This window comes from Convolutriloba macropyga, chromosome 15 (assembly GCF_964194025.1).
Source record: "Convolutriloba macropyga chromosome 15, txConMacr16.3, whole genome shotgun sequence".
Classification (NCBI taxonomy): domain Eukaryota; kingdom Metazoa; phylum Xenacoelomorpha; order Acoela; family Convolutidae; genus Convolutriloba; species Convolutriloba macropyga.
Genome location: NC_134482.1, coordinates 47319087 through 47333577, shown reverse-complemented (window position 1 = coordinate 47333577; position 14491 = coordinate 47319087). Strand labels below are relative to the sequence as shown.

Here is a 14491-nt window from a genome sequence, read left to right as displayed (position 1 = left end):
AAACGCTGAGATTTTTTATGTGAAAGCAATACTGAGCGTGAGTTGAATAATTATCCCCAGGTCGTTTGACCTCAAATTGAAGACATTTGCTTTCGAATTTAGTTAAATTGTAAGTAATCGGATAAGAAATATCCACATTAAAAAAGGTGTCAAAAATATTTGCGGTTAAAAATATTCGCAACGCACGTACCCTTCAACAACTATCCCAATGATCTTAAAAGATCTTCAAAATTCAGGCAAAAAATCCAGTTAATTAGAGCGGGTATTTGCAAAAATTTTTTTGCGCAAGATTTTTATGCCAAGGATATTGTATTAAGTGTTTCATAAAGTTTTGCAGAGGTATCAGCTTGAACAATTTTTAAACAATTTTTGCTAGAAGAAAATGTAATATAAGATTTATCTTTTCCGGAAAAAGTAAAAGAATTTGGGACGCACATAATGGAATCTTGCTGTATATTAAAATTTTATGCTAAATTATTAGAAAAAAAACAGGACCGAACGAAGATTATTAATTGTAAAACTTTTTAAACTATTTTACTTTTTAAACAATTTTTGCTAGAAGAAAGTGTTATATGAGATTTAATTTTTTCGGAAAAATAAAAGAACCAATTAGATATTTAAAATGCATTTTAGCAACAAATTTCAGCGACAATTAATTTTCCAATGTACAAACTTTATATGTCAAGGATACACAACTCTCTTCCTGTAAGGCACGTTTTTATATCTTTAATTAAGTTAAACAAATTACAATAGTAAAAAACGTTATAATGTATTGCAGGGTACGTCGGTTGAAATCATTTTAAAGTTTAGAAAAAAAAAACTTTTTGTCAAAATCTAGCCATTTATTTGTGCAAATTGTCTACTGTGGCAAAAATTGATTGCAATCTGACTTAAAGCCAAGATAGCTTAACCATACCAAAAAACCCAAAAATTAATTTCTCTCACATCTGTATCTGCTTAAGAGTTTTAGAAGTTGTGATTATTTAGCAAGCTCGAACTTTTATTTTATTTAATCCAAAGTTCTGATTCCAGTGCTATGGTCAAAACAATTGAGTTTGAAGACTAAAATCGAACTTTCTGTTTTTTGTTAAAGTTTTTTTGTTTAGTTATGAGGACACTAAACCAGACCAAATGACGAATCAAATTTTTTGAATACTGCTGCGTCCAAGTATTGCAATGGATTGGTGCCTAAAAATTGAAGCTTTTCTATGGTTCGAAGCTTCCGATGCTTTTTAGAATTTGCGAAGCAAACACTGAAAAAATAATGTTTTTTTTAAAATGTTTTATGCATTCTGGGAAGACGTCAATTTACTCCAGTTGACCAAGATACAAAAACATTCGAAAAGTTCTAGCTAATTAATATGATATCTATTTCACTGGTTTTCTAGCCAAAATCGAAATTTTAAAACTTTCTTTATTTGGGGGATTTCTTCCTTATTTTAAAACGGGAATTTCTTTATTTCGTGCATTATTAATTCTAAAACACTTAGATACGTGGTTTTCATTAAAAACTAATGGGTGTTCAGTTTTTACATCGTTCATTGATCGTATCCAAAAAAAAAACGAGAAATAATTGTTGGCAGGGAAGAACCCCGACGAACCCCGAGACTGAACTCAAGAATCTGAGTAAGCAAGAAATATAGTTTTTGAAAAATAAAAACTTTAATTTGGCCATTATAATCCAATTTTTTTTTTTTTTTGGGGGGGGGGGGGGTTAGCTAAAAGGCAACTCGGCTTTTCCTAAGGCGGCATAAACTTCAGTTTATTCTATAAGAGATAATTTGTCGATCTGTGAGTTTATTGGGTGGTGTCAAATAAAAGATGTCAAAGAGTTATTTATTTATTATTATAACAAGCTTAATATAACAATCATGCAGCTGCGAAAAGCGCGTTCACCCAAAAATTTTGTTGATAAGCAATCATTCTTAAACGCTTTTTATCAGTTTTTTTAGATAGAATTCGCATTAGGCAATATACCTGTATTGGTTAGTATATTTAAAACCCAGTTTGATAGATATGTTACCCAAGGTAACTCATATCAGACAAATGGTTGGGGTTGGCGGAGGGGAGGGGGGTGTTTGGGGCGGAGGAGGATGGGATACAACAAACAACAAATAACAAACCAACAACAATTAAGCGAATCGATAAAAACAGTATCTTTTCGTATATGGGCAAAAGCAGTAAAGCAGTTCTCAGGTCTCTTTCGGACTCAAACCGACACAAACCTAGATAAATTCCAGACTCTGCCTCCCATGATTTTGTTTTAAAGACATAGGGTCCGAACAATCTCCGAGTTTTGACGTCTAATCAGACCCCTAATTCCAGAACTAGATTGAAACCCGAACTAGATTACCAGGTAGATTTAGATTACAACAGCAGCTGATCACGCTCTCTGCCGGTGTCATCCATGCACGAGGATCCGGATTTTATAGAGGTATCAGACGTCACAAAGGACGATTTTTTTTGTGGATTGGGTTTCAGACGTGAACCCAGCAACAGGATCTAGATTTCTTCTGGTTTCAGGTGTCACCAGCAGAAGCCCATCCGATGTATCAGACGTTACAACTGATGCCCTGTTCACCAAATAGATCCATCCAGAAACATTTTTTTTCCGAAAAAAAAATGAAATTTGGCCACCAAAAGTATTATACCGTTACTGTAGCCCCCCTATTGATAAATCTTGACTAGTTTTATCATTTTGTAAGGCAAGAATAAACAATTTCCCAGCTTTGAAATAAAATATGGGCGAAAATTCCCCAAAGTTAAAAAAAGTTTTCCAATCACCAATATCAAAAACCCAAAATGTTTTTCTGAGTACATATCCTATTGAACTACAAAACAAACTTATAAACCTTTCTTCTCAGTTGGCTCTGCAACCGCCAGATAACCACTTTAGTTGATTTATCAGATTGGGATCTTAAAAATGTCAAAAAAGATTTTTGAAATCAGAAAAACGAATAAAACACACAATTTGATATTCTGACCGTATTGAAATACAATTCATACTTCTAAATTACCCTTTGAGTATTTGAGTAATTGTCCATTTATGCATTTGGCAAAAGCCATTTTAATGGAAATTTTATAGTAGATTTCTGAAACGAAAAATGATACAAAAAAAATTTTGATATCAGAATAAAAAACATATTGGTATTCTGACTGCACATCTTCTTGAAATGGACGTAAAACTGTTCAACTGGCCATTTGAGCTATTTTATTCGTCGCCAGAAAGCTAATTATGGGAAGTGTCAAATTCGGATCTTGAATAACATAATAGTCAAAAAAATCTTTGAATTCAGAAAAAACCAAAAATGCCTTCTACTTTCTTGATACTAATTGTCAACAATCACAAATTGAGCAAAAAACTAACACATACCAATTATTGTGCCAACGGAAAGGAATTTACTTGGAAAACTTTACATAAAAGATCAAAGAGTCCCCAGCAAAAAAATGCAAAAGTCAACATTTCTCTGTTACTTTTAAGAAGATTAGACCACACAACGCCTCACAAACCAGCTAAACAATTCAATGGAACGCTGCTTTGACCAAAAACAACGTCCAACAAAAAAACTGGGACTTCCGATTAACACAATTTATCATCGAAGACCAAAAATAAATCACAAAATTTCAAAAAGTAGCAAAGCAACCCAGAAAAAAAAACACAATTTGAAACCAAATCAATCTTAGATGCGGAAAGACTTAACAAAAACGATAAGTAACAGTTTTTGAAACATGCAAAAAATTTAAAAGAATCATCTATGAGTTGAACATTCAGCATCAATGAGATAACCAGTACACCACAAGATTGGTTTGAGCAGTCACAGCTACACCCAGTAATCTTTTATCAAAGAAAATAAAGTCTTCGACACGTTTGCTCTCATTGCCCTGGCAGTCAGTTTACATTTTGCTGGATACTGTTTCAAAATATCTGAAGCTCCCACGCGAATGCCAACATTTAACTACTCCTGATTTTCTAAGCGTTCATTGCAAAAGATCCTTATCAAAGTCACACAAAAAACAACATTTTGCCCCATTCAAAATGTCGTGTAAAAATATCAATTATCCAGCGCTTACAGCACGTCCTTATTAAATGATAACCGAGCCAACGTCATTGAGCTAAAATGAGTGTGCGAAGCATTCAAATTTTTTCGACATATGTTTTCCCCTGACATTAACAAAGGTAAGATTGGAGCAGTTCTCGGTGTCAATGCATTCTTTTTCACACACCCCACTGCAACAATTCAGGGTACTGAAAGCCCCCCCTTAAAGTACGGACAAAGCTTGCCAGAAACCTTGCAGAAGGGAACCCGAACACTCTCGAGAAATGGGCTCCAACATCAGGAAACAAGTCGAACTTTTCTGCCGGATAAGCCCAAAACAACCCTCGGATTATCAGAAAAAAAAATTTTGTTCAAAAAAATTTGAAAAGAAAAAAAATTCTAATATCCTGAAGTAACACTAAACAACGTAACGATTCAAAACTATGTGATATATACCACTAGAATCTCGCCAATGTAAATGAGCGAAAAATTGGTTAATTGCCGAATCACCCTTTTCAAAACGCAAATAAGCCTAACGAAGTGCTTATTTTGGTTGACATGGTTCAGCAATTTTGGGAATTATGTAGGAAATGAGATAAGCCCCTCCCAGTTGAACTTCTCTATCTCTTATTGAAGGTCCCTAATAGCTAGGGCTCTAACAAGATTTGAAATTCATTGACATGTGACAACCCAAACTTTAGTGGGAAACAGTAGCACGGCTTCTTTGAGTCTCCGATTTTACAAACGTGCGCCACTGTCTGCCCCACAAACTTGAAAAAGAGCAGCATTGAAGTACAAACTATGTTTGTGATAGGAAATGCAAAATAACGCCCGTTAAACAGTTGAGTTTTCCAAAGCAGAAAAAGAGACACAACTGTCAAAGTTGTCCAACTCCCAAAATTTGCTCGAAAAGAACTCTCAAATTAAATCGGCGTGGTCTTTAACCGGACTTATGTTCAATTTCTTCTTAACTGTGTCAATAGTAAAAAAAACAGCCGGAATTTGATGAAGATGAACTATTATGAACACAGCCGATCATGCCACTCGTGATTTAGAACCTGAGGAACTGAAAGATAGTACAAAAAAATCCTGAAGAAATTTCAAAAATTGTTGAAGCCGTTAGACTTTGTTTTAACATAGGGAACTTTATATAGATATATGAACTATAATGCTGGTTTGTGCCTTGGCAAAACGATCCTCAGCAAGAACTAATATACCAATAGTCAACCCTGAACGACTGTCAACGTAAACGAAAATGTATTTAAAGCAAGCTACTGTTTGCCTTCTATTCTGCAGAGTGAACAAACAGCAAGGCAGCCAACGTCAGTACTCAGTAAAAAAGAAGTATATTAATTAATACAAATGTACAAGTGAACATATTCCGCCCGCAATTGAATTGCTAAACTATAGCCGCAAATTGGATTCGAACTTTTTTTATAGGTTACTAAACTCCAGGCATCTTAAGGATGGGATACTGCGCGTTTGTGGATTACTAGCGTTTGCTCCCAATGAATTTAATTTAGCCAAACGACCAAAACTAATTCATGTCAAAGACAACGTTTGCCTACGCTATCTTGAACATACGCATTGTATCGGCGTAGATCAGTGGAGAGAATCAACTAAAGCAGTTGTACAGCAAGGGTAACACATAACTGGTCTCCACAAGCAACATTGGAGCTTTATTAAGGAATGTGATCTCCATGGAATTAGGAAGTGGTGACATAAGTTGAGACTGTCATAGAACCTCTTCCTGATTGTAATTTTCCGACTAAAATAACCGGAAATACCACTTTGATATTGGCATGTGCTGACCTGATTTTCCGGCCATTTTTACGTTTAGCATTAAAAAATAACATCAGAAACAATACTTTCTCATCCCTACTTGTCTGCTAACAAATTTTCTGCTTCTAGGATTACCCAGATCTGAACACAAACAATTTTTTGAACGCCTCTTTTTTTTCGCGGCTTCACTTAGAGCCGATGCAAATTCGTTGAAGTGAACAGCTACAACGATAAAACCTTTGTAGGTGTCGAAGAAGATCACGAAAAATAGCTGAAAGACTTTTACAGAGACAAAACTTGGAAAACAACACTCGGCACCACGCAAACAATAGCACTGCAGCCCAACCTATGGCTCATATTTCGATGGCGCATAGAAGCAAATGATACAAAACATTACGAGGACGCTCTTGATCATTCTAACGTCAAATAAGACAACCTTCGACAAGCTCCACACACAATCATAATGGAAGCAAAAGCAGTGGTGATTTCCAGAGATCTGACGCATCTGTCGTTGTCGAGCACTGTTGGAAATTGAAGAGCCCTTGACGCCGAACCCATTTCTGCTCCAACTTTCCTTCAATTTTATTCCGATCGGTGTTTTCCCGTCAACCAAGCCAGCCAATATGAAGTCTTGGAAGAACGTGCAGCGATTCCTCAAGAATAATTTGGAGAATACTGGTGCGTTAAAACCTATCCGACTTGGGGGAAAAAATCAAATTGAATCAAAAACCACGGGAATTTACTAAGCGTAAGCGATGTGTTTCGGAATTTCAAATGTTTCACTCCATTTGATATTCAACTTCTGAGAATAATTGAAGAAGTGTCCCTGGAACAGACGGCAGTAGTTCACTGCTTGGTGTCCCTGGCCTGGAACAACAGAGTAGTCAACGTGAAAACTGTTTACAGCGCTTTCTTCCATTCATTGTCCGGTCTTGTTTATGATTTTGCTGATTAGCTACCTTTTAGCTCTTATTTTAACCTCATGTTCTTTTGCTACCTGTAAAATTTGTTGCCTATGGAGCCTCAATATAGCAATAGTCAAAGATGATTTGCTTGCTAATAATATTTGGAATGAACAGCTTCTAAGAATTGTCTTTTTAAATATCCTTCTTCAATATGGGCTTCAGCTAATTAACATTTTTGACCATAATGAGAGATAACGACGATCTTGTTCACAAAATACAACAACCCTCAGTTAGTTTGAACGACGTCTTTGGCCAAATTTTGTGCTGAGTTGCAATTGTGACAAGATTGTACGGTTGCATCACCGAAGAACTTCAGACAGCCATCTTTTTCTTTATTCATTTTGACAAGACGCAACTGAACTTCGCTTGAGATTATCAAAAAACAAATATTTTTTGAGTTGCTTTTCAGAATTAAATATCTCTAGAGGAGTTAACTTTTTTTTGCAAAGCAATCTAAAATCAGGTCTTAACTTAAACAGATGACGTTCTCCTTGTAGCAAGAGAAAAGAAACATTGAAAGTTTGAAAAAAATTTGATGAGAGTGTCCAACTAAAATTTTAGGGAACGCGAGTTTGCTGAGGCAAAATTGAAACTATTAGGTGGAATGAAGTCCAATTCTGCTATGCCATTAGATAATAACACAAAATATTTTTTTCAAAAAAAACATGAAGCAGCAGAAATTTGCAATGCTTCAACCGGATATGATCATTTTGTTTGAAAAAATTTTTTGTACAGCTTCATAGCAACATTTTAAAAACACGTAAAAATTTTCAGGCAGTCAGAACTGGATCATGTGTTCAAGGCTTGGGCTCCAAAGCAAGTAACAAAGACATTGACAATGCGGTTTACCTTGCAATTCTTATAGAAACAAAGCAAACTAGAGTCAGTTAGTTTCAAAGAGAGCACTTTATGTAACAAAAAAATATGTTAACCAAACTCCCAAGCTAGGGAAACTCGAGAGTTCCAAATTCAAGAACAAAAATAAATTTTTATGTCACTTTGTGGTATATTTTATTTGAAGACAAGGTAAAAAATCTTGTGCGAATTCAGAGAGCACACTGAAAGTATCCGAAGCTTGTAGGGAGTTTCTTGAGTTCACTTGCCTGTAAAAATTAGAGAACTCACGTTAAAAATGCCCATAACTGGATAGTTCTGGGATCAATTACTTGCGGAATCAAGTGGAACGACTAGAAGGTCAGGGCAACACATACGGGTTTGGGTACGATCTTCTAATAACAAAGTTGTCAAGAACATTACAACAGATCATCTAACTATTGTATAAAAAAACAGTATTGACATGATGCTGGTACCAGTGCAGAGTTTCTTGTTCTGAAAAACCTGAAAATATTTCAACGACTTCAAGACAAGATCACAGAGAAGATGGTGTGATTGCCTGCACAGATCTTACTGTAATTTGTTTGCTTTGCAGAGTCAATAATTCGTCAGCTGTTGTAAGGCAACGTAAGAATATTGAAGGACTGAGAATTTCCGGAGACCCAAGGGGCATGTCAGTTGCAGTTATGGACAAAGACTCTCTTCAATACAAGACTGCGAGATCAGGTTCGAACTCTGTGTATGAGCTTACAATTTTGGAAGAAATGGATTTTTTTCGACGCTTTCTTTAGAAACTGAGCAGGATGACGGCGTCAAGGAAATGCGCAAAGGCAAAATATTGCAGAATCTTTCTATGACGTTTACCTTACTTCATATGTTAAGGAATTCAACCTCAAATTACTGGCGCTGCTCCGTCGGGTCAACACTCAAAAGATCTAAATTTTTTGTTATATTTGACGATCATTTTTTGGTCGATCAAAGTACCGTGGAGCAGTTCAACAAAAATATCTTGGCTCTCATGAGCCGACTGCGTGCAAAAATTTACTTTTTATGGGAGAAAATCGAACTGAAAACCAATCCTTGAATCTGGTTCTGTGATAAATTCACTTTTCATGAACGATATATCAACTGATTCCAAACAAGTTGAAAAATTGAAGAAAAACATAGGAGTGGACAACTTCTGATTAAAGCAAAAACGGCTTGCAAAGATCTAATGCTACCCAAAAGAAGCGACAGTCACCACATATGTACAAGAAAACTCAATTGGTAGACTTTTATCACAAAAACAGCATCCAGTGATAAATAATTTAACTGAATTTTCTTCAGTTGAACAAAAATTGAGCAAGAACTGTTTGCTATTATCTTCGTATTCACACGACTGAATACGGACATCTAAAATTTCTCCAATCACCAGGCAAACGATATCGAAACTCGCACCAGTCGGATTCAACAAAAACCACAAAATTGAGATCAAGACAGGTTTTTTCGTTGAGCATATAACAAAACAATCCCAGTTTTGCAATTGGGAAGAAGCAAAACGAAACAGAAAAAAACTCGCTGACTATCCACAATCTAATTTTTCTTTCGTTCCACCTTAACGGAGACATCTGGAGACTGCTCAATGGAAAATTTTTTGTAAAAAACAAGGTTTCAAAAACCAACAAATTATATCTTTATAAAATCTTTGCGAAATACGGAGTGGCTGAGTTTGTCGACTTTAAATGTTTAAGCGCTGAAATTAAACAAAGGTGTCAATCAATTTGAATTACGGAAATGGGATAACATTACCATCACAAAAAAGCAAGAACAACATCTAACAGGACAGCATAGTCATTTAGCAGAAAACTTCAATTGTGGAGTCCCAACCTAATGTGTCAGTCCTGACGCTCCTTCGGAGGTAATTTATGAATCAATTCACAGGGAAAAAAATAAAACAATTTGAAAGATTTTAATTTGGGACTACATGCAAAAGTATCGATTTCCAACTATAAGAATTGTAAGTGTTGAGGTGAATGACAGTGCAAAGACAATTCCATCAAAATTTATTGCTCAGAACGTCGTTAATATTTCCTCCATTCAAGTATTCAACACAAAAACCCATCTCGGCGACAATAATGCTGGAAGATTACCATGTGAAAAGTGAATCACTGGCGGAGGCTACTACATCTCAAATTAAACATTAAGGTCAAAAAAGCAACGTGTGACTTTCACATTGCAAAATAATCATTGCAGCAACAGTTTTTTCGAAGCAGCAACAAACTTAATCAACTCAGCCTATAAGTTTTCATATACAGCGGAAAACCTGATGAATAATGAGAATCGATTACTCCTATTTACAAATGAAGGGAAGCAATGATGGTTCAGTAGAAACCTCAAGATTTTTGGAAATTTTTGTTTTTTGAATTTTCATAAAGCAGAAGAAAAACACACCTGATGAACTCTGACGTTTAGTCAAAATATACTTGAAAAAATTTACTCTATTTCCGATGTTGATTTGCTGCCATCATTGTCTTATTGACCTATCAATCGGTTGCCAGATTAAAAATTCTCTCAACGGCAGAATTTTTTCTTGCATCCACTGACGTCAAACTGATGAGCTTGATCTCGCAAGTTGATAATGAAATAACCCAATTTAGAACTAAGGTCCACAAGGATGGAGTCGGAATCTTTAGATGCCAACCATAAAAAATATTTTTAGCTGATGAAAATTTTTTTTGCATATTTTCGGATAGATAAAGACTATAAAAACTAGCTCAATTTTGGGGTCTTTCCCAATATAGCCTCCCATGAAAATATATTCCCCTAATATGGTATATTTACCATGATTGAGGCGGCTACAGGATATCTGACCACAAAGTTGGGGGGGGGGCTATAATGGGAAATACCCCAATTTTGTATATTTCAAGTTCCATTGTTAATTCAAAATTCAATTTATTTCCGTTTTTGAGGACACGAGAAGTTTTTTGTACCTACTTTGGGCTCGAAGATATTCTGGGAAAAAAAGGTTGCCTGAGTCCTTGAAATTCAGCCTGGGTTGATATCAGGGCTACAAAATAAAGATAAAAATCACACCCATACCATCATTCAACACAAGACCAATGCCATAACTATACATTGATACCATATCGATTGGTAAATAATAAAGTGAACTTTAATTGGGCCATTCAATTTACAGCCCCCTCCCCATCTTATAGTGGAAATAGAACGCATCACCCTCCTCCCCCTCCGCCCACTTCAAGGTTAGTGTGGATGCAGTGCGTATAATCAACACAACTGTGCCCTCCCTCCCACTCCCTCCTCCATTACCCGTGTCGAATCCCCCCCCCCAAAAAAAAGATGTAAGATTAGGGGGTTAGTCGGGGGAATTTTTACCAATTCCCCTTAAAACTCTTACATCATTTTTGGGGGTAATGGGGGTAATTCGATGCAAAAGTGGGGGTAATTGGGGTAATGGTGGGAGGGGGGAGGGAGGGGGTTTAAAAAGGTGCAAGAGTACGGGGGTAATTTTGGGGGCTATGATGATGCAAGAGTAGGGGGGGGGGGGGGGGTAATTATCCCCCTTGGAAGCCCTAATCTTACAATGTTTTAGCTTCCTATACTCGAAGGCTGACAGTTTTGAACTCGCAACCTCTGTACCCTCAGCCGCTAAACCATCGGGTCTTTCCTATTATAGCCCCCCCATTATGGTATAACTACTATGTTTGGGGGGCTATAGGTTATCTGACCACTAAGCTGGGGGGGGGGGCTATAATGGGAAAGACCCGACAATTACCTCCTACTCTCACATTAGTTTTAGGGGGTAATCAGGGGGGGGGGGGGGGTAACTTCGACACGGGTACCACCAAATTGCCACAATGGGGGAGGGGGGTTGGGTTGTGCCATTTCGTGTGCAGTGTACCATGAAAGACCCGCATATTTACAATATATACTTCTCCCCACCAAATATCAATTGATTTCATTCGTTGACACCCACTCTTACCTGAAGGCTCAACTGTAACAATTGCTAGATTAAGAACAGAACAGAACAGAACAGAACAGAACGAACACCAATTAACAACCAATTAGTTCAGTCGAAGGGGTTATGTAATAAGTATAACTGCTAAGACAGGGATTGCATAATGAGATATCGCCTAATTGGATTGCATAATTAGATTGCATAATTAGATATTGCATACCTAACGCTCAGAGTAAATCAGTACTGAATCATGGACTGATTCATGATCAAAATTGTATTTAAAAGCCTATTGTGTTAGAAACCAAAGTCATTACTGCAGTCTGAAAAATTTAACACAAAATAGATCGCTGTTAACATAAAGACTGATTTTTGAGAATTGCTCTGTTTAAAGCCTGCCCATGTCTAGACTCGATTTATGAAAAGTTTTTTATAATTCTTGGAGGGCTGTGTAATCTATAACTGCCGTGACTACAAATGCACTGTTCAGCAACTATTTAAAGTCGAGGTAAAGTTATTTTATGGGTCAAGCTAGGGTGCTAAGCTACATGTAGCTTGATTGAAGCTTAGAAGTAATTGAGAAATTCAATTATAGTAAATTCAATAAAAATATTTTGAAGTGAGCAGACTTACAAAACCAAAACCTTTAGTTCAGTCAGTGATCTAGGACGGAAAAATCACGTTATTGGAAATTATTGACGTCAAAGATAAAGTTAAAGTATATTCTGTCAAATCTTTGAAATCTGTGAAAATATTTGTGAAATCTGGGAACAAGATTAACTTAATTGCAAAGGATTTTGTCAGTCACTTTAAATCAATTTCAAAACTAGAAAGAGAAATTGTAAACCCTCTGCATAACGGACTTTGAAAACTGAAGTTTGAAAAAGTTAAAGTGCCGAATATTTTTTTCAAGAACCCGAACTTCTATTATCTTAATAAGATCTCGATTAATTTCATGAATAGAAAACGCCAAAAAGGTATTCAAAATTTGCTAGTTTTTCACAAAACCAGACTTTTTACTGGAATCTATTTAAGTAATATCACCTTTTATTATTTTAATATGTAAAATTTGCAGGTTTTTGTTTTTAAAATATAATTTGAACCAAGATTCTGCGAAAAAAAGTCAAGATTTATGATGGAAAATTTGCTCAGCACTATATAATGCTAATTTACCGCAAACTTGGCCACGAAAACCAACGAATATCCTGCCAGACTTCGCACAGTTTTTGTTCCACTGTGTAAAAACTGCGCAACGAAAATTCACTGAGTTTGAGGAAATGCATTTGTTGTTTTTGAGGAAGTCCATTTGCTGATTTGTTAGGATGTTCGGAATCCTTAAGCCAGGAACCCTTCAATCGAAGTAAAATTTACTAAATTTTATCTGATTTTATGAAAACTCTTTTCGCTTGAGCAAAAATATTTTAAATAAGTTATATGATGTCCGCAAAAACTGTTCGGTATTTTCATTTCCACATCTATACATTCTGCAAATCTCTGCAAAAAGTGTGCTATGTCAGTGTGGAATTTCTACTACAAATCGTTGAACACACATGACATTGAAACTCTAAATTTTGGTGGTTAATTAGTTTGCAGAGTTTAGGAGCTAATCTTGAGCATATTGACTATGCAAACAAAAGGAACGAACTTGAGCGATATAAATTGTAGCGAATTTATTAATTGTTTGTTAACCAAACAAAAGGGAGACTAGCTTTGCAAAGTGTTTAGATTGTCAGAAATAGTCAGAGTGAAACTCAGAGGTTATTAAACGAAAGGAACAAAGTGTCATAACAGCAGAAAAAAGAAAGGAAGAGCTTGGACGGAGCAACGATATTTATTAATGAATTCCCCGAAACCCCAAAAATGCATCCTCTAATAGCCATTTTGGTATAAAAAAGTGAGTATTTATTCCCTATAAGTCGCTGTAATTTTGGGGTTACTGCTAAATGTTTTCAGGAAGTATATAATAGGTATGTTAACTAGGAAAAATTACAGCTAAAGAAGGGAGAAAAACCAAATTTATTGCATCTTTCCTAGAAAAAGGATGTTTGTTTGCCTGCAACGATCACCCAAAGCGTGTGGAATTAAAGACAAAGTGGTAAAGTTGTTGTCACAAACCATACTGTGTGAAAAAAAGCAAATTACATGTGAAAAAAAAGGACTTACCAATGTTCTGTTTTTTGATTGGTAAAAAAGACATTTAATCAAAAAATAAAACTGATGTTTTAATGGTGTAATTCAGCAAGTCTTTGATTTGTATGAACAACCAACTATTGGGTTTGGTTCCCTAACAATATTGAGCAGATCAAAATGGTGATTGAAGGGAGGTGCATAAAGATATGAGATGAAAAATGGAATAAAATGGAAAAATGTTTGCTTTTGTTGCAAGAGTTTTTTTGGATGCAAACCCGGTACTCCCTCATTATAAGGACAACTTTGAATGCCGTTTCAGAGGAGATTTTGATTTTGTAGGAGAAATTTGGATGAGATCTTGGGAAATAATGCAATTAGTTGATGGAGCTCTTCTATCCAAATTTCGTCAGTCAGGTCGAATTAATCGGGGATTTTCGGTTAAATCATAGTGTCTAGTAATAATCAGAGCTCGGAAAAGGTAACACTACTACAGTTGTGGTAATTACACATTGGAGGAAAACATTATTGTCAAGAAAAAGCGGCAACTAAAGTATTAGAGGTTCAAAAGGTCTAAACATTTGCAAAAAAGAATTTTTGGTGGAAAAAACGAGTTATGAATTGAGTTCGATGTTTGAGATGGGACTAATTTTTGCTCTGAAGAGTTCTAGAGAATAGATTGATAAGTCCAAAAGAGCTCATTGGCTGTTTGATGGAATTTCTGATAGAGAGAAAGTCAAAAGTTACAAAACCAAGCGTATAGAATTTCACCACCCCCCGCAAGTCCTGAAAAC

General features: G+C 35.8%; 1 protein-coding gene across 1 annotated transcript in view; it reads right to left on the bottom strand.

The window, feature by feature from the left end:
- LOC142353900 (transient receptor potential cation channel subfamily M member-like 2) overlaps positions 1–14491 on the bottom strand; it is a 67647-nt gene that overhangs the window by 13454 nt on the left and 39702 nt on the right. Inside the window, 1 exon segment of the mRNA XM_075406129.1 lies at positions 11598–11609. Within this exon segment, the coding sequence (XP_075262244.1) occupies positions 11598–11609 (12 nt within the window).